The sequence below is a fragment of the Ceratotherium simum genome, chromosome 38, assembly GCF_057802395.1.
Source record: "Ceratotherium simum simum isolate JZ-2026a chromosome 38, ASM5780239v1, whole genome shotgun sequence".
Classification (NCBI taxonomy): Eukaryota; Metazoa; Chordata; class Mammalia; order Perissodactyla; family Rhinocerotidae; genus Ceratotherium; species Ceratotherium simum.
Genome location: NC_141937.1, coordinates 16389622 through 16411385, shown reverse-complemented (window position 1 = coordinate 16411385; position 21764 = coordinate 16389622). Strand labels below are relative to the sequence as shown.

The window sequence follows — 21764 nt, the reverse complement described above, 5'->3', positions numbered from 1 at the left end:
CACAGCTTAACAAGAAGGCCATGCTGACATTGTTTACGGAGGTCTTATGTCTTGAAAGTATTATGGAAGGTAAATGAGGCTGAAACCTCCCAGTTTTTTATTATTCTTGTACTCATGTATCTCAGAGCCGTTCACGCTGACTTGTACATAGAGCCACTTAAGATCAGCCTCTCTACCTTCCGTTAGGAAACTCTGGATGAGAATTGATGCCATATCAGCGACAGAAGCTGCTTTTAACTTTGAATTCTTTCTCTCTGCCCTTTCCTCCCTCTCTCCCCTCCCTCTTCCCTCCCTCTCTCCCCTCCCTCTTCCCTCCCTCTCTCCTCCCTCTTCCCTCCTCCTTCTCCCTCCCCACTCCTCTCTCCTCTTCATCCCCCTCCTTTTCCTCCTCCCCCTCCTTCCTCCTCCTTTCCCCTTCCCTCTCTCCTTTCCCCTTCCCCCCCTCCCCCCTCTTCCTTCCCTCTCTTTCTGGAGGTGCATAGGTGTGTGTCTTTCTCTTTCTCTCTTACTTGCTCTTTCCTCTTTCTCTTCTGTCTCTCTTTTCCCCTTCCACTCTTTCTTATCCCTTTCTCTCCCCTCTCTTCTTTTCCTCCTTTTCTTTCAAGTCCCCTCTTTTTCTTCCTTCTTTTTCCCCATTCTGTTCCCCCCTCCCTCCCCCCTCTATTCTCCCCTCCCTCCTCCTCCTGGGTCCTCCTCTCCCCCATTCTCCCCCCAACAACAGTGTTGGCAGAAAGATTTTGTCGTGTTGGTGATAACGTATTTTCAGTATAGTCCTCTATTGCAGGGGGGGCCTCATTATATAGACTCAGGAAAAACGTTGTTCCCACAATAAGAGCTTTTGTTTCCAGCCTGATGGAGTGGCCAGAGACCCCCAGCTCCCATTTCTTTGGCTGTACCCTCCTCCCCCATGGATGTGGATAGAGAAAGAAGAGAAAAGAGATTAAAGATTAGAAGATTAGACTTCTGATACTTTATCTGCAGGCTGCAGCAGGGAATTTTACTATAAACCCTGTATAGTGGCTTATTTGGAAGAAAGATAAAGGGTTTCTTTTATTTGAAAATCTATTCTTCTATACTCTCACAGCACTTTGTAAATAATTCTTACAACACTTACATTGTTATACTATGACTTATTTCTTTTACATATCTTTCTCCCTTAGTCTTGTGAGCACCCAGAGGCACAGGGGTCATATCTTACTCATTTCTGAATGCCCCCCCTTCACATAGTAACTAGCACATAGGGTGTGTGCCCCAAAAAACCTTTAAGTACATTATAATAAAGCTATTGAATGAAATACAGTGCAGCTATTGTAAAGAATGAGAAAGAGCTATGTTTACGTATAGGAATTATGTGTATTTATGTACACTGAGTAGGAAAACAAAATTGTGAATCAAACATAGGTTCTCTCTCTCTCTTTTTTTTTTAATTGGTGAGGAAGATTAGCCCCGGGCTAACATCCATGCCAGTCCTCCTCTTTTTGCTGAGGAAGATTGGCCCTGGGCTAACATCTGCACCCATCTTCCTCTACTTTATATGTGGGATGCCTGCCACAGCGTGGCTTCATGAGCAGTGCATAGGTCCGTGCCTGGGATCTGAACCTGCGAACCCTAGGCCGCCGAAGAGGAGCACGTAAACTTAACCACTATGCCACCAGGTTGGCCCCCCATAGCATCTCATTTTTGACAAATATAGCTATGCTCCAGAACAGAGCCCAGAAGCGTGCATACCACATCATTAACCAGAGTTAGCTCTCTGGAGAGTGACATTTGGGGAGGAAGAGAAGGTCCTTCAGGAGAGAAAGGGAACTTTTGACTTGATATGCTGTGACTGGTTAGAATTTTGTTTTCTACAGAAAAAATGAAGCTGACTAGTGTCAACTTGGCCATTCCCTGTCCCACTCAGATAGACAGTGTTCCCTGCCCAGACTTCCCGAGAGGTGCTCATCTTCTTATGCTCTGCCTCTCATCTCATCCCTTCACCTTGGCTCTAACAGTGACCTTCTGTCCTCTTCTGTGCTCACCATTGTAGGTTATTCCCCTCTTGTCATTCCAGGCTTCCTCTTTGCACCTTTTCTTTCCCTACACCAACCACCAACCTGTTCATGGATGTATGGATAGAAGGATGCGTGGATGGATGGGTGGATGGACGGATGGGTGGATGGATGCATGGATGGATGGTCATGTGGATGGATGGATGGATGCATGGATGGATGGTCATGTGGATGGATGGATGGATGGGTGGATGGATGGATGGGTGGATGGATGCGTGGATGGATGGATGGGTGGATGGATGTGTGAGTGGGTGGGTGGATGGATGGATGGTTGTGTGGATGGATGCATGGATCAATCAGTAGATCCTCCCTGGTCCTACATCTCTTCCAGTTACTGCCCCATCACTCTCCTTACAGCCCAACATCTCAAAATTGATGTTCCTCTATTACTCCACTTCTAAATCAGTCTGCACCTCTCTCTAGTCACTGGACTCGGGACTCCACTATCCCCTCAGTTTCCCTGAGACTGTTTCTGAAAGAGATGGGAAGCACATGTCTGGCTTTGTGCTCCAGGATCCTTGGAACGACAGGAAGCCCCTCACCACTGCTCTCACCTAGGGGTGCCATCTCCCATCAGTGTGGGCCACAGAGTTCTGTGCTACCCAAATTCAGGCCTTACAGCTCTGAATTTGCTTTGCTAATTTCTTTTGCAAGGGCCATTTGGTGTTCTCACTGCAGCAGGGAGACTCCCTGGAGGTGCCATGGCCTGCTGACCCGCAGCGAGGTTGCCACAGCTCTGGAAGCTGCTTCCTCGTGGCCAGGTGCTTGACATGGCCCGGGGCCCTGAAACATGGGAGAACATTTTGGCCCCACTGTTCTGTCAGTGCTGCAGAAGATGGAGCCCAACGCTGCACAGTCGGGCACTTCCAGCTCCCGAAAGAGCTCTCTGATTTCATCCCAGATCCTGTGCCTGACAAACCCCTCCATGGGGGTGTCCTACAGTCACCACAGTCTTCACGTGTCCAAAACTGATGCAGTCTTTCCCCCCAGACCACCACCCTCTTCTGTTCAGTTCCCTCATGAGTGGGGATCTGGGCAGGGGCCTGTGATTCTGAACCAGTCCTATCCCTCAGGATGTTCTCTAAGGTCACCATTTGTGCAGAGGACAATGGCTGAAAAATAAAACCTGGTTTCTTCTCAGATCTTTGACAATAACAAGAACAAGATGAGTGAGCTGGAGCCAGGTGAAGACCTACTATTCTGGATGAGTGAGGCCAAATGATAGGCCTTGTCTCCTTTTCACCACAAATCCCCAAAGATGGCTTTCAGTATTTTATCTGGGTGTGAGGAAGTCCAGTACAGAGAGTACCAGCCAGCCAGAAAGGTCTAGAACCGACCTGCCAGGGCGTCTGCAGGCTCGGCCCGCAGGAGCAGCCCTAGGTTAGTTTTACCTCACCAGCCACCTGGGAAAGAAAGTCTGAAGGAAGAATGAAAGCTGGAGGGTCCTTCTGCCCCGAAGGAGCAGCCCGGCTTTCTTTACACTGCAGCCAAATGGATGTGGAGACGAGGGGTTGGTCTCACTGCCTTTTAATTCACTCACTGCCATAGCGGATGAGAAAATGTCCTTGCTGGGAGCTAGGAGAATAGCACCCCTCCTTTCTGGAGAGGAAAGAGAAGAGAGAGGAGCCCCTACTCCCTTCTCCTGGAAGGCAACACCGACCCTCAGTCACCTAAATGGTGGCTCTCACCCTTGACTGGCTCCTTTCTCTCATTCTCCACAGCCAATTAAATACCGCTCCTCTCCAGGGAGGCTGTTGAGGACTTGGGTTGGTCTTACCTGCCCTGCCTCGCCCACTGGTCTAACTGGCCTCCCCATCAGTGGTTTTATACTTTCTGTTCTGTTTTCTTTACTGATGCTGAAATGGTCTTTGTTCCGATGACATCCTTCGGTGGTTGCCACCACCTGCAGAGCGCGGAAGATTCTCCAGGAGCAGTCCTGTCCTCACTCCAGCCTGTCTCACGTTGCAGCCCCGCCTCCAGGCTCTGTGTGCGCATGCTCGTGCCCTGCTCCCTCTAGCCCATCTCAGCTCCTTTCAGTGTCCTGCCTGCGCCCTGCCCCTGCGTTGCATTACCCTGGGCCTCTGTTTACTCTTCTCTGTCTTCCTTTTTACTCCTTTCTCTCCATTCAGACTCCTGGTCATCCTGAAAGATGCAGCTTCCCCATCACCTCTGCTATAAAGCCTCTCCCTGCCCTGGAATTGACCCTTCCTCCTCTCTCGATGTACAGTAGTCCCCCCTTATCCATGGGGCATACGTTCCAAGACCCCCAGTGGATGCCCAAAGCCATGGATAGCACGCAACCCTATAGACTATGTTTTTTCCTATACATACATATCTATGACAAAGTTTAATTATAAATTAGGCACAATAAGAGATTAACAACAATAACTAATAATAAAGTTGGCTTTGGGGCCATTATTAAGTAAAATAAGGGTGACTTGAACACAAGTCCTGCGTTGCCAGGACAGTGGGTCTGATAACGAAGACGGCTACTAAGTGTCTAATGGGGGGGTAGGGTATACGGTGTGGATTTGCTGGACAAAGGGATGATTCACATCCCGGGCCGGACCGAGCGGGGTGGTGATTTCATCACGCTACTGAGAACAGCAACAGCACGCAATTGAAAACTTATGAATTGTTTATTTCTGGAATTTTCTATTTAATTTTCGACCTGTGGTCAACCGAAACTGTGGATAAGGGGGGACTACTGTACTGAATATTTATCAGTTATGCTGCCTAAACACTGTATTGTACTGATTTGTTTACATTTGTCTTTCAACTACATAGGGAGCTCCTTGGGGGAAGGGATCATGTTTTATTCATTTTTTAAATTCCTAGCTTGTAAAAGAGAGCTTGGCACCACGCTTCTTATGTCCTCAAAAAGAGGGGGGAAGGAGGGTTTGTGTGAATGAATGTGAATGTGCTTTTAAACTGTAAAGTGGTGTACAGCTGTAAGTTGTTGTAGTATCAATGGCCTCCCAATGTAATACATGAAATGTGGAGGGCAGGTTTGGGGGTAAACAAATGACTACGTTCTAGAAAAGGTGGAGGGATTGGAGAAACAGAAAAAGAGGCTTCCTCCAAAATAAAGACAAAAAACATCCTACGTAGGAGTTATATCAAAGGGCTTGGAATTTGGGAGTGCTGACAGCAGAAGCTAGACCAAAAAGAGTGAACCATAAAAGCACTAGGTAGAATTTTGAAATGTGAGCAAGAGGATTCAGGAACAGAACATTTTTTGTTGTTTCTGCAACAGGACTCTCTACAAGGGAGAGGAGAGTGGAAAGGATATAAAGTACTGGTGGACTTGATAATTCTAAATAAATATCTTCTTCTTGTGGTTTATCTTCATTATCATGTTAAACAGGTGGTAACTTTAAAACGTTTTAAATGTTATTTTAGAGGAAAAGGGGAGATGGGGGCGGGGGCATTAATTTAATTCTTGCTGGGCGTCTTAAAGAAATAAGGCGAGGGCCCAGCCCATGGCCCAGTGGTTCAAGTTCTGCGCTCCGCTTCAGCGGCCCGGGTATTTAGGTTCGGATCCTGGGCGCGGACCTACACCACTCGTCAGCAGCCATGGTGTGGCGGCATCCCACGTACAGAATAGAGGAAGATTGGCAACAGATGTTAGCTCAGGGCAAATCTTCCTCAGCAAAAAAAGAAAAAGAGAAAGTAAGAAGGCCACCTGCCAAGGACATTGAATTTGAATTCTGTCCCTGTTCTGGTGGCATCCTTTCTCCAGCGTCTCTGCTGCATGGTTATCTAGACTAGGGATCCGCAAACCATCTGTGGTGAGGGATGTGTGTGTGTGCTAATCAGTCACACACTAACACTTTTGTAAAATACAATGAAAAATGAATTAGTAGAAACATAAAATAGAAGCAGTCAGGCATGCAAAATACAAGCCCAAATTTATCATTAGATTCAACAAATATCAGTCTGTTGAAATGCTATAAAAGTTGCTCCATGCTTGCTCTCGATTTCTGCACTTATCTTGCTGCAGATCAGTAACAAACAGTTTGCAAACACTCCTGTCCATATGCTACACTTCAAATAGCACCGCGTTAGACTCGACTTGGATATTTTCAGTAACAGACATTACAAGGAATGAAAAAGTTAACGAGAAGAGGATACTCGTGTACACATCTTATAATGATGGAGATCTTAAGGACATAAAGTGATTAGAAAATACGTACTTTAGGTGAAATTTAAAATAGTATAATAGAAAATCTTTCAAATGGTGAAAAGCTCTTTTTTGTGTCTATCTCCCCAGCCCCTCCCTCCCAAAAGTAGAGCAAATTCTTAGATCCTCTCTTGGACAATAATTGTTTTCAATGCAAAAGTTTTAAATTGATCTTTCATTGTTAACTGTGGGGTAAACATAGGGGCTGACATCAAGCTAATAAAATTAATAAGCAGTGTGACAGCTCTAATAGATTTCATTGGTGTCTTTACTCTGTCATTTGAGCACAGAAATGAACTGTTATTATCACTGAGCTGCAAACCTCTCATTTTGGCCTCAAATGATTACTGCTGTTAATGCAGTGCATGCTACAGTAGTTTTCAGTAACTGGTGTAGGGTTAAAGTATCGTATTTAAAAGACTTAATGATGATCAGTGGAGGGAATGAGTTGTGGCCACAGGACTTTGATCTGTTTTCTAGAGAGGCCTGCAAAAATTTGGACTCTCAACGATCTATTTTCTCAACAATTTCAGAAAAGAAGCAGCTTTTAAAATCTAGTTTCTCTATCATGGACTCGGGGGCTTTGAAACTTTCCTTTGGAGGTGGGCCATCATTCTTTGGAAGTGGGCCATGTCTCTGTCTCTAACCCCAGATGAAATTCTTCAAGCCCCTTAACTCAAGCTTTTCCCTTGCATGAAGAATTTAGTATCAGGTTTCTGCAAATGAGCAAGCTTCGAACTCAAAGTGAGAAAAAAGATCCTTCGTTTTCTAGATACACCATCCATTGCAGGCAGCCAGGTGAACTAGGCATGCATATGTCGTCCCTACCCCACCCTTCATCCTGCTATTTGGTGTGGATCATGCCTATCCATAGCCTTCTGTTTGACTTGTTAATTTCATCCCCATCTATAACCTTCTGCCCTTCTTAATTTTGCATACAATGTGTCCTTTTAAAATGTCAATCAAAGTATTACACGACCAGCAAAGATAAGCATTCAATGCAAGTTAAATATTAGCCCATTTTTTGGTACCATATGTAATTTTATGAAAATATCAATGAATCCATTTAGTTTTTTGAGGAAGTGTAGGTTAGGTTTCCATGTGGTTCAAAATATACTCTGATTTCAATTCTAGCCTTCTTTGGCATTTCTTCTTTGGGCATTAACTCTATATCCTATGCAGATGCTTAAGCTTCTTATAATTGTTCCATTCATAAAACTTAAGGAGGCTAGGTCTTGCTTTTGCGGGTTTTTAATGCCAATTATACTTAAACCTTGTGAATCTAATGTCTTAGGGAGATGACCACATTCTGAAGGAGAAAAGATGTTACCACAAAGCTTATTAAACGAAAAAAGGGCTTAGGAACATTGGTTCATGTGTGACAATGATTTTAGTATTAAAGAACTAGAATGGGAAGTTATTTGATGCAGTCTGTGAAATTTGCTATTGAGAAAATTAATGATGAAGCCTGGCCTGTTTTTTATTTGAGGAACATTAAGAGGATGAGAGAGTGAATGTGACTTATTGAAATATAAAAGAAATCATTATCTGATGGTTCTTAAATTTCAGTTTCTCCTTTCTCTGGTTGCACCCACATACTATGGTGTTTGTGATTGGACGTTGGAATGCGGTTATAATGCTGGGATTTGCACGGTCTGGCTGACTTTTCACGGGGTTACTTCCTCCACATACTACAGAACACCCTGTGACGATTGGTAGAGAGCCATACTACATTGTTCATTCCAGAGCAGAGGATTGTGTTTATTTTTCATTTTACGTTATTTCAGCTGTTTTCACTTTTTTCTTTATTGTTTTCTTGCCTCCCACAGAGTTCTTTTTTCAAGCATTGCTAGGGGAAGGGGAACACTCCGTTATGAACTCTTTAGCACGCCCTCTCTCAGCAGTTCAAATAGCTTCTAAGCCACGTACATTTAACCCACTGTGGGTCTGAGCCCACATTAGCTCTGTTGGGGAGTCATTTCTTTGTTAAAATATATAAAATCATTTCAGAGTTTTCCATGGCTCATTAATATAGCCTATTAGATAGCATAAGTGAGTTTTTGTGCTTATTTTATTTTAAAAAGTGGGGTTTTTTTTTTAAATAAATTGGTATTTGAGGATGGATTTAGTTCTATACTTTAACAACTGATAGCTTTCCAACTTAAAGGTTATGTTTAAAACAACTGTCACATTTCAAAATTTTTATTTCTGGTTTCCCGGTATATGAATTTTGGAGTATCTTTTTAGCGTATAAATCAGTCAAGGAAACAGTGGATGATGTTGTTATGCATCATTAATAAGAGACTCCGTATTCTCATAGTAGAGTTAAGGAGCACATTCGTATAATAATTACTTGAAACTGATGTGAAAGATCCGTCTTGCATAACTGAAGATGACTTGGAAACGCCAGGAGTGTTTAAGACATCCTTCTTGTTGATTTCACAGGATTACCTTGACTGCATCAGGGACCAAACAAAACTTCCTCTGGGGACAGAAGAAAGATCAGCCCTTTTTGGAAACATAGAGGATATCTACCACTTTAATAGGTAAGTTAATACTCAAAAGACTGTTCTCACAAGGGAACATTATGAATTTCTCTCAAATGAAAGTGGCCTAAGAACACTTTACCTCTAATCCCTGAGGTCGACTTCATGGATTTTTGTGGGCTATCATGTCAGGAAGTCTTCTACCTGCAATCATCCTTGTTTGTATCCGAGCCTCACATTTAATCAATATGCTGACCCGCTCCATCCTCCTGGCTCAGAGAAGAGACCTCTTTGCCCTGACAGAGCAGTGACATATTTCTCCCACAACACAACATGAACAGAGTATCCAGAAATACATGGTGGCTTCGTCCACAGCATCCCTACCTCCACTAGATTTTCAAAAAATGTTCTTCTGCCTACAGAGTGGGCAGGCCACAGTAAACACACAATGAATACTTTTAAGTCCTAACATGTATTAATTCATATTAATTAATAATTAAAATTAAAAATGATTAATTCAAGCACATTTTAAGTACCTACTATGTAGCAGGCACTGGGCTTAGAAATTTACGACAGTGAACAAGATAGACAGGGGCCCGAAGGGCATGGGACAAGCAAATCAGTTATTATATTGTGATACTTCTTGGAAGACCAGGTAGTAGGCAGGTTAAGACATATCTGGTTTTGCCAGCTGAGCCATGTCTGTATCCTTGGCTGAGTCTTTATTTTTTATTTATTTTATTTTTTAAATTATTTTTTGGAGGTCATATTGGTTTATAATATTGTATAATTTCTGGTGTACATGATTATATATACCTGTTTCTGTGTAGACTGCATCATGCTCACCACCAATAGTCTAATTTTCATCCACCACCATATATATGTGCCCCTTTACCCCTTTCAACCACTTCCCCACTCCCTTCCCCTGTAGTAACCACTAGTCTGTTCTCTTTATCAATGTGCTTGTTTATCTTCCACATATGAGTGAAATCATGTGGTGTTTGCCTTTCTCTGTCTGGCTTATTTTGCTTAACATAATACCCTGAATGTCCGTCCATGTTGTTGCAAATGGGATGATTTTGTCCTTTTTTATGGCTGAGTAGTATTCCATTTTATAAATATATATATATATATACACCACATCTTGGGTGATTCTTTAAGCAGAGTAGAATAACTCCCTCACTTCAAGTCTCTGCTCAAATCTTCCTTTCTCAATGACGCTTTCCCAGCACTCACACACACACCTTACCTGCTCTGCTCTTTCTTTTTGTCGCGGCTTTTATCAATTTCTGACATACTATATGATTGACTTTTGTGTTATGTCTGTTGTTTCTTTCCTCCCCACCTGCACTCACAGAACACCCCCCGAGGGCAGGGGTCTCTCTGCTTTATTACTGCCCAAGTGCCTAAAACAGTGCCTGGCCCATTGGAAGCATCCAGTCTTTTGCAGAATGAATGAATGGAAACATAGAAATATCTATTTCATATGATTATTGTGAAACTTCAGTGAGCTGATACACCTAAAGTGCCCTCCTTGATGCCAGCAAAGAGTAATCACCAAAATATTAGCCATTCATGACGTTAATTTTGTTATAGTAAAATCCCATGATAAATTCTACCCTCTTTGCTTACTGCAGTTGGTATGTGTGAGCTCCTTGGGGACAGGATCCACATCTCCTTTGCCACCTTTGAATCCTTAACACCTAGCACAAACCTGGCCTCGGGGAGACATGTTTATTGAATTGCATCAACTCATCCTTTAATTTCAGAAGTCTAGGATGTAAAATATGGCAGTATTGCAACATCTCTTTCATTAGACTCATTCGACTTTGAAAACCAATTATCATGGTCCAAAATAGTGATTCTCAACCTGGGCTACACACTGGAATCACTTAGGAAACTTTTTAAAAAAATATGATAGATTCTACCCCCAGAAATTCTGATTAATTGGTCTGGGGTAGGGCCAGGGCATCAGATTTTTTTTTTTTTTTTTTTTTTTGGTGAGGAAGATGTGCCCTGCACTAACATATGTTGCCAATCCTCCTCTTTTTGCTGAGGAAGATTGGCCCTGGACTAACATCCGTGCTCATCTTCCTCTACTTTATATGGGACGCTGCCACAGCAGGGCTTGATAAGCAGTGCATAGGTCCACACCCAGGATCTGAACCCCTGAACCCCAGGCCCCTGAAGCAGAGCACGCAAACTTAACTGCTGCGCCACTGGGCCAGCCCCCAGAATTTTTTAAAAGGTCCTCAGGTGTTTATAATGTGCAGCCATGGTTGAGAAACACTGTCTAGATCAAATAAACATAAGAAAAGAGAGAAAGGGCATAAAAAAACTGAATTAGGAGATTTAGAGTCTGCATGTTCATTAGTAATATGTTGGTGTTAAAGCACGCTTCCATTTAGCAGTTGATGATGGTAAAATCCTGCGAGCCCCTGCATGGCTTCTCCTTCCAGAGCCCACCAATGGCTCTGTAACCTGGGAAGAGGGACGAGGCCTCGATGCTGGGAGGCCCCTGGTGGTTTGGCTGTAAGTTGATGGTAGTGACTGTTTATCTGGTGTTCACTTCATGCCAGAGGCCGTAGAGCTTTATGTGCAATATCACTTTTTATGCTTCATCTGGGCTCCGCTGACTCCAAACCCCAGTCTGCCAAAGTTGGAAGACTCAGAAGACCTTTATATTCCTGAATCAGTTCTCTGTTCTTTTCTCTTTGGTGATCTCTGAACGAGGAAGTCAGACATGTCTAAAATAAACCTGAGTCAGAGGGAATGAGTACCCAGATAATGATATGTGAGGCATCGGTGTAGTGACACAATTAATACATGACTGTGTTCGTGCCTGTCCCTTTTTTTTTTTTTTTTTTGGTGAGGAAGATTAGCCCTGAGCTAATATCCGTTGCCAATCCTCCTGTTTTTGCTGAGGAAGATTGGCCCTGGGCGAATATCTGTGCCCATCTTCTTCTACTTTATATGTGGGACACCGCCACAGCATGGCTTGATGAGCGGTGCGTAGGTCCGTGCCTGGGATCCAAGCCTGCGAATCCCGGGCTGCCGAAGGGAAGCACTCGAACTTAACCACTACGCCACCAGGCCGGCCCATGCCTGTCCCTTTTTTAGATCACATCTATATATCCCCTGCACATGCATTATCTCATTTAATCATCCTAGCTCTCAGAGGTAGATAGGATGCATCTTGGATACACATCTTAGTGATGAGGAATCAATTGTAAAGTGTAGAAAGTCTTTTGCTCAAGGTCATAGAGCTGGAATTCCAACCTAGCCTATTTTGAATACTTGGTTTTGTCAAATCCCTGTTGGTATTATTATTTTTTATTATTTTATTTTAGTATTATTTCAAGAATATCTTATTGTTTAACTTTTACTGTTGAACTGTCTGTACTGTTTCATCCCTATTCATTTTTACTTCCTTTCTCTTAAATCTAGAGTCTAAATTTAGAGCTGAAATGTCTTTGCTATTATATTTGGTTAAGTAAGAGGATTGATGTGAGTTTTTGTGTGAATACCTCTTATGAATCCTTTATTATATACCCTACGTCAGTTGATTTCAAAGATACAACTATCTGGCAAATCTGTGATTGGGGCTTGAAATAACTTTAAAGTTTCTTTTATTAGTTCAAGTCCAGGTTTTTCAACATAATATAATACTATTGTGACCGACTAAGCAAGATTTAAATCTCTAAAATTAAAGAGGGCAAATAGAAAATGGTTTTATGCTGAACTGAAAAATTCAGCTGACTCAATTTTGTTTTTCAGGAAATATTTTCAAAATACGGAAAAGCAGAGAGTAATGTGATAACCACCCATGAACCACCCCCACTCTGTCAAAGCTTTTCCTTGTGCCATATTTGCTTTGGAAATTCTTTAAAGCATAAAGACATGACAAATACTGTTGAAGGCTCTCATATACCTCTCCAAATTGCATTCCCCTCTGGGGAGAATGGCACACCGATGTGCTGGTAAACCAGTTCTCCAGGGTGTGGACAAGGGATGGGGAATCTGGAATTTATAGCGTGTGCCAATTTCTATGGTGTAAACACTCCCATCAGAGCAGATTTCAAGCTACTAACAAGATACCACTGAACACAGAATTAGGAAGAGATGTGCAGAATTGGCTCAGGCAAGCCGATATATACCACTATAACTGTAACTGCTACCCAAGACTTGGTGTTTCATTCCCAAGTATGGTTTTGTTGCCATGACTATATATGTAACTATTTGTTTAAAATTTCATTTATTTGAAACATGGAATAGGGCCAGCCCCGTGGCTTAGTGGTTAAGTGCATGCGCTCTGCTACTGGCGGCCTGGCTTCGGATCCCAGGCATGCACCGACACACCACTTCTCCGGCCATGCTGAGGCTGTGTCCCACATACAGCAACTAGAAGGATGTGCGGCTATGACATACAACTATCTACTGGGGCTTTGGGGGAAAAAAGGAGGAGGATTGGCAATAGATGTTAGCTCAGAGCCCGTCTTCCTCAGCAAAAAGAGGAGGATTGGCATGGATGTTAGCTCAGGGCTGATCTTCCTCACACACACAAAAAAGCATGAAACATGGAATAAATTGTGTCAACCTTTTACAAATTTTTTTTTCAGTCAACATTATTTTTGAGATTTATAGCTCTACTTCGTTTGTTTTAACTGTGGTGTAATATTCCATTGGGGGATATGTTACTTCTCATTTTGCCAGTTGTAGTAAGACTGGGCATCGTTTTTTGCTTGTTGGCCACTTAGATTTCTGCTGTGAATTTCTGGATCATAATCATTGCCCATTTTTCTGTCAGGATGTTGCTTTTCCTTATTGTTGTGTAGGAGTTCTTGATGAATTTTGGCTGTGATCTTTGTGGATTATGTGAGTTGCAAATCATCTGCCAGTATGAGACTTGTCTTTTAACTTTAATTATGGTTGTTTGAAGATAAGCTGTATAATTCATAAGTTTGACTACATTAAATAAATGTATTTTTTGTGTGTGTGTGAGGAAGATCAGCCCTGAGCTAACATCCATGCTAATCCTCCTCTTTTTGCTGAGGAAGACCGGCTCCGAGCTAACATCTATTGCCAATCCTCCTCCTTTTTTTCCCCAAAGCCCCAGTAGATAGTTGTACGTCATAGCTGCACATCCTTCTACTTGCTGTATATGGGACACGGCCTCAGCATGGCCGGAGAAGCAGTGCGTCGGTGCACACCCAGGATCCGAACCTGGGCCGCCAGTAGCGGAGCACACGCACTTAACCGCTAAGCCACGGGGCCGGCCCAATAAATGTACTTTTTATAGTATGTGGATTTTGTGTTCTCTTTAAAAGATTATCTCCTACTCTCAGTTCATCAATATACTCTATTTTTTCCTAAAAGTCTTAAAATTTTGCTTTGCATATGTGTCCTTAATCTAATTAAAATTGTGGAATATGGTAGGAAACCCAAATTCTGATTCTCATATGGCTAGCCAATGGTCCCATACCACTGGTTGAAAAGTACATCCTTTCTATGCTGTTTTGTAGTTCCACATTCCTCCCATGTCAGGCTTACATGTATGTATGGGTCTGTTTTTCCATTCTGTATTCTATTTCATTGGTCTCTTTGTCCATCCCTGCCCCACACCACATTGTCTTAATTATTAAGCCCACTTTGCTGTTTTTCAACATAGGCTTAGGTTTTCTTCGCACTGTCAAGTGATTTTTTTTTTTTTATCAGTTTGTCAAGTTCCGTGAAGAGCTGTGTCAGGAATTTTATTGGAATTACATTTAATTTATAGATTAATTTTCACATCTTTACAATATTGAGTCATCCTATCCATAAACATATATCTCTTTAGTCAAGCCTTTTAAAAATGTCCTAAAATAATTTTCATAATTTCTCCATCACATTCATACATGTAACTTTAAAAAAATTTATTCTTTTTGATGTTATTTTGACCAGAATATTTTTTATATTTTTTAGTTAGTGATTATTATCCAGGAATGCTTTTGATTTTTGTATGTTGATACTGTATCAAACTAACTTTCTAAACTGTCCCATCAGTTTTGATAGTGTCTTATAGATTATTTTGGATTTCCTAGGTGACAATGTGTCTGAAAATGAGAATCTTTTGTCTTCCTTTGTAGTTCTTCTACCCCTATTTTTTTTTTCTTGTCTTATTGCTTTGGGTAAGTCTTCCCATACAGTGTTGATTACATATTGGCATCCTTATTTTCTTTCTGACATTAGCAGGATTTCTTTAACTGTCTTACCATTAAGCATAATGTTTGCTCTGGGATTTAGATGAATACTTGTTCCTATTTTGCTAAGATTTTATTGTGAACAAATATGGAGTTTTAGTGACTGCTTAATCTGCCTTTAAGAAAATTAGCATATGATTTTTCTCCTTCTATTCATAATGTAGTAAATTATGTTAATAGGCATTCTGATTTAAATCATACATACATTACTGGAATAAACCCTACCTGATCATGATGTTTTATATATTGATGTACTGATGAGTTTGATTAAGAATTTTTTCATTCATGTTCATAAATGACAATAGTATATAATTTCTTTCCTTGTACTCTCTTTATTCAGTTTTGGTATATGACTAGATTTAAATTGTTATCTCATGAATGTTCCAACATAAACTGTTTTGGAATACAATTGATACTTCATTTTTGTTTTCTGTTGGGTAGCCAAATCTCTCTTTCTCTCATAATCCCTATGATAGCCTAGAAATTTAAGTCTCTGGTTTGGTGTATGGAAGAAATCCCCGAATGATCAGGAAACCAGGTCAGTCAAAAGAAACAACTTTCCCCATTTTAACTTGCCTCTAAAATCCCAAAACTTTTTTTGTTTTTTACTGCCAACTAAAGAAGAAATGCTAGCTGTTTTATACAGCATCTCTCTCTTCGAATAGAGAAGAGTTATCTAAACTGTAATGTGAATCTTTAAGAATGAAGAGTAAGGAAATAGAGACCATTCCTTCATATTGAATTTTATTTTTAAATTATTTTTTAGCAAATTAAAATATCTAAGCTCTCTTCCTTCCTCAAAAGATGAGAGTAAAATTTTCCTTTTTCCTTCAACTCTTTCTCTTTATTCGTATACCTATGTTGAGTCACCACTGTGTGTAAAACACTGGGCTAGGTCTAGTAGTATAAAGGTGAATGACACATTATTCACAATAGCCAAGACTTGGAAGCAACCTAGGTGCCCATCAAGGGATGAATGGATAAAGAAGATGTGGTATATATACACAATGGAATACCACTCAGCCATAAGAAACGATGAAATCCAGCCATTTGTGACAACATGGATGGACATTAAGGGTATTATGCTAAGCAAAATAAGTCAGAGGGAGAAGGTCAAATACCATATGATCTCACTCATAAGTAGAAGATAAAAACGACAAACAAACACATGGAGACAGAGATTGGATTGGTGGTTACCAGAGGGGAAGGAGAGAGGGAGGAGGGCAAAAGAGATGATTAGGCACATGTGTGTGGTGATGGATTGTAATTGGTATTTGGGTGGTGAACATGATGTAATCTATGCAGAAATAGAAGTATAATGATGTACACCTGAAAATTATACAATGTTATAAACTAATGTTTCCACAATAAAAAAAAAAAAAGATGAATGACACCATTGTATAGCAGAGGCAGTTAAGTCGTATAATCAAGGAATGAGCAAAACGCTTTGAGAATTCTGAGGAACGTGCAATTAATTTTGTCTGAGGGGGCTAGTGAAAGCTTCGCAGAGCCAGTAACATATGTCTTAAGACAAAAACATTATTTGGGCCTTGCTTTTTTTCTCCCTTGAAATATAATTTAGAAAGTGAATCATGGGACACATATAACAATAAGGCAATGAAAGGTGAGGGCAGCATTCTTTTCTTTTAGTGCATTTTCATGCCACCAAAATGTCTTTAACTTCTGCTCAATGGTAGAAATATTTTTACTCACAGGCTTTCTTTCAGTGAAGTTAATGGAACATTCAGTGCTGTTAACCTCACCCCATTTTCTGTTCGCACATGCACATGTGCCTCTGGATGCAACAAGTTAAAATGCCACCTGACCTAGTCAGATGGGTGGGAAAAGGAAGTTGTGCTTAGGGTCTTTTGCAGACTGGAAGGGGAGATGCCTCATTCCTGAATCTCGTTCAGTGTAAGGCAATAGAATCCTCAAGGTCAAAAATACAGTTCCTGCCTTCAAGTTCACATCAGTGGTCACCAAAAATTTTACATGTGATGTTCTGCAAAAGAGAAGAATGTTCCTCTAATTTCCCACCCAAACGAGGGACTTGAGCTCAAGGAAGCAATTGTATCATTTTCTTTTTCATGATCCTACTCGAAAAGGAGGAAATATTTTGAACTCAGGGAAAAGAGAAAATACCCCCAAACTGAAGGTAGGATGACTCTAATTTTAGCTTTGAGTACAAGACACAGTCTGAGTCACTCCTTCCTGCTAATGTACGTGTAGAGATGTTCGTTAGTTACACAATGCAATGAGAAACCTAGACCCCACCCCATTAGGCTGTAACTCGAGAAGGACAGCCCTGTTTCTGGTTTTCATGGAGTATCTTCAGTGGCTGATATACCACATTCCGTGGCCCCATCTCTGCTCCCCTAGGACGTGGCCTGTTATTTTATAGTTAGTCTTCTTCCTGTATCTCCCACGCTCCCTGTTGTTCACCAGACTCCAGCCAAGTGGCTTCCTTTCTGTACCTCACACAAGAACACACCAAGTTCCATCTGTCCTGGACTCGCAACTGATTGCTGAAATGACTTTCTCTTCCAATTCTCCCTGCCCTCAAATATCACCTCCTCAGAGAGCCCTCCATGACTGCTTCAGTGCTCTGCCACCCCCGTCCAGCCTCGGTTGCTCTCTGTTATTTGCCCTCTCTATTTGCTTCATATCACATAGTACAATGTCATATTTATGTTGTTTTGGTTTTGTTTTGTTCTTCAGTAAAACCAGTACTTTATTATTTTTCATATAAACATTTTTTGTTAAGCAGTAATGTATTATGGTGTTTCTATTGTAATCTCATTTAGGTTTTTGGTTTTTTTAGCAAAATGGATTTTTTAAATTTTATTGTGTGAGAATACTTAACATGAGATCTACCCTCTTAACAAATTTTTAAGTGTACAATACATTGTTGTTAATAGGTACAGTGTTGTACAGCAGGGCTCTAGAATTTATTCATCTTGTTTAACTGAAACTTGGTGCCCGTTGATTAGCAGTTCCTTCATTTCTTCCTACCCCCCAGCCCCTGGTAACCACCGTTCTGTCTGAGTCTATGAGTTTGACTATTTTAGATTCCTCATATAAGTGGAATCATACAGTATTTATCTCTCTGTGACTGGCTTATTTTACTTAATATAATGTCCTCAAGGTTCATTCATGTTATCGCACATTGCAGCATTTCCTTCTTTTTTTAGGCTCATATTTCATTGTATGTATATACCATATTTTCTTTATCCATTCATGGACTTAGATTGTTTCCACTTCTTGGCTATTGTGAATGCTGCTGCAATGAACGTGGGAGTGCTAATATCTCTTCAAGATCCTAATTTCAATTCTTTTGGATAAATACCCAAAAGTGAGATTGCTGGATCATATGGTATTTCTGTTTTTAATTTTTTGAGCAACCTCCATACTGCTTTCAAAAGCTGCTGCACCATTTTGCATTCCCACCAACAGTGTACAAGAGTTCCAATCTCTCCCATCCTTGCCAACATCTGTTGTCTTTTGTTTCATATCGTGTTGTTTATTTATTCAGTTACTAACACTTATCACCCCTGATCAGAACATAAGCACCATAGGACAGGGCCTTTGTCCGTGTTCTTTACCCCGTAACCTCAGTGCCTATAACAATGCCTGACACAGGAGGCTTTCAATAATTACTGTTGAATGGAGAGCAAACATTCAGTGGATGGTGAGCCAACTTTATCGGGATGATAGCCCTGATGACAAGAGTACGAAAGAAATCCCATTACTTCGCCTCTTCACTCTTCCCATTTTTAGTGTGTTTATCCTATTTTAGAAAAGGATTTTAAAGGAAAGCTAGCCAGGTGACTCAAACAAGGCAGGACCATGTTGAAGGCATCATGGTGCAGAGTGTAGCCCTCAGCTTTCTCGAGTTGATCAGGAAACAGATCTTTCAATAGATGTATTTATGTTAGAGTGCAGGACTGGGATTCAAGAGCCCTGATACTAACCCCAGCTGTGGCCATTAATTATTAGCTCTGTGAGCGAAGGTAAGCCACCTCCCTTTTATGAGCTGTGGTTTCCTCACCTTAAGATTAAGGGTTGAGACTGAAAGGTGTCTGAGCAACCTCCCAGCTCTGTGGTTCCTGAGCAGTGAATGCCAATCATTCATTTACAGGTGAGCTATAGAGCCTGGGTGGGTCCCCTGAGATACTTGCTCCAACCAGCAAGTCCAGTCTAGCTCAAGTCCATCAAGCTCAAAGGGGAGCTTGATGAGCATAACATTCAGAAAACAGGGAGTTAAATATAAATATCAAGCAGTATTTCTGTTAAGCTATGAGGAGTAACATGATGGATTCTGCTCAAAATTCTTCTGGGCTCAGAAAGAGAATTTATATTGAAAGACCTGGACACAAAACCTATATCCAGAGCACTCCATCCGCCAGTAATGGAAAACACTGGCCCAGAAGTGTTGCTTCTTTGGCTGTTCTTTTCCTTCAGCCTTTTCACTTCATCCAGTGTTTAGGTCCCAATGATTAGATTTCAACTATCTTTAATTTAACCACACTCGTCTTTCTATAAAAGATTGACACAAATATCAGAACTATATTTTCCAAACTAATAATAATCTTACAAAGGGAATGCTTTTATAGGAATATTAGGAAAGAATGTTTGAAATTGGGACTATTTGAAATCATGCGTTGGTAAAGATCCTTTCAAAGTGCAAGGTAGACCAGTGGATTTTAAAGTAACAGGGTATAGTGCATTGGTATGGTTTCATAGTCCAGCAAACCTCTAAGTAACGGCTGCTTCTTGAGTTTCAGTGTAATATCAAAGAAGGATATCCACACCTATTTGAAAAGGGTGTTAATTGGTGCAAACCCTGTGGCGTAGCAGTTAAGTGCGCACGCTCTGCTGCTGGTGGCCCGGGGTTCGGATCCCGGGCGCGCACCGACGCACCACTTGTCAGGCCATGCTGAGGCTGCATCCCACATAAAGTGGAGAAAGATGAGCACAGATGTTAGCCCAGAGCCAGTCTTCCTCAGGAAAAAGAGGAGGATTGGCATGGATGTTAGCTCAGGACTGATCTTCCTCACACACAAAAAAGAAAAGGGTATTAAAATACTCCTCACTTTTCCAATGACATATCTGTGTGAGACTGGATTTTTTTCTATATACTTCAACCAAAATAACAGATTGCAGTAGGTTGATTTCAGAAGCATATGTGAGAATCCATCTGTGTTCTATTCAGATAACATTAGAGATTTGCAAAAAAGGTAAAACAGTGCTGTTCCTCTCACTAAATTTTTTATCTTATAAAATCTAATTTTTGCCAAAAAGTTATTTGTATTAACATGTATTGGACTTATTATTAAATGAATTGATCAATTTTTTAAAATTATTCAGTTTTAATTTCTAATAAATATTGATAGAATCCACATAAAGAATTTTTAAGAGTGTAAACAGATCTTGAGACCAAAGTGTTTGAGAACCACTGCCTTGAGTGAAGAGCACCCCTTGAAAAGCTCCATTTCTGCACAGAGTTTATGGTCAGCATTGTGGTGTCTCACCTTCAAATAGGAAAGGGCAAAAGAAGATCCCCAGATATCTGGAGAGCCTTTAACATGAACGACAGAAGTCAAAATGATCAAACAGAGAAAAGAGAGCTGGGCAGAAATCAAGGAGCAGGAAAGAAAAGTCCATCACCATCGTCATCATCATCATATCATCCTTGGAGATAAGAGAAGATTTTGCAGCCATAAAATAAGGGCAGGAACACGAGAAACACTGAAAGAGCGTATTAAAAAAAACAATTTGAAATTAAAAATCAGATCCTAGAAATGAAAAAATTCGATAGAAGAGATAGAAAATAAAGTTGAAGTATCCCAGAAAACAGAACAATAAACAAGAAGATAGAAAATAGCGGGGACATCCCAGTGGTGTGGTGGTTAAGTTCTCATGCTCTGCTTTGGTGGCCCAGGGTTCACAGGTTTGGATCCCAGGTGTGGACCTACACACCATTCATCAAGCCATGCTGTGGAAGCATCCCACATACAAAATAGAAGAAGATTGGCACAGATGTTAACCTGGGGCCAATCTTCCTCAAGCAAAAAGAGGAAGATTGGCAGCAGATGTTAGCTCAGGACCAATCTTCCTCATCAAAAAAAAAAATAGGAAGAATAAGAAAAATTAGAGATGTCAAATGTAAATAATAGGAGCTTCAAAAAGAGAGAGAAGAGAACATGGAGAGGAGGAAATATGAGACATAGTTCAAGAACAGAGATTCTTAAGCTTTTTGGTCCCAGGATCTCTTACGTACTTAAAAATTACTAAGAACCCCAAAAGCTTTTCTGTTTATGGTTTATGATGTTTTGTTTACCATGATAGAAATTAAAACTGAGAAATTGTTAAAATATCAATTTATTCAATAATAACAATAATAAACCCACCCACAAAATTTTAGAAAAATAGTTTTACTACTCTTCTCACTAACATTTTTTGTATGTTGGAATTGTTTTACATTTTTACAAATCTCTTTACTGTCTGACTTACTAGAAGACAGCTGGATTCTCATAACTGCTTCTACTTTCCATCAGCTACGATATCACAGTTCATGTAGCCTCTGGAAAAGTCCACTGTACTCTCATGAAAGAATGAAAGTAAAAAATCCAAGTGTCTAAGTATTTTTATGAAAATAGTGACCTTATGGACCTCCTAAAGGGGTCTCAGGAACCCCTGGGGTCACTCTGAGAACTGATACTCAGACATTTCCCAAATATTCACATTGGCTCCATACATGAAAAACGACCTACCCCAAAGCTAACCATTACAGAATTTCAGAATT

The 21764-nt window shown here is 40.9% G+C and overlaps 1 protein-coding gene across 7 annotated transcripts in view; it reads left to right on the top strand.

Annotated features, from left to right (window-relative positions):
- Nucleotides 1-21764, top strand: part of PLEKHG1 (pleckstrin homology and RhoGEF domain containing G1) — a 231650-nt gene that overhangs the window by 161033 nt on the left and 48853 nt on the right. For all 7 annotated transcript variants that reach the window (XM_087425136.1, XM_087425139.1, XM_087425135.1 and 4 more), the window contains one exon: nt 8680-8780. In XM_087425136.1, coding sequence (XP_087281262.1) covers nt 8680-8780 — 101 coding nt within the window. The remainder of the gene's footprint in view (nt 1-8679; nt 8781-21764) is intronic.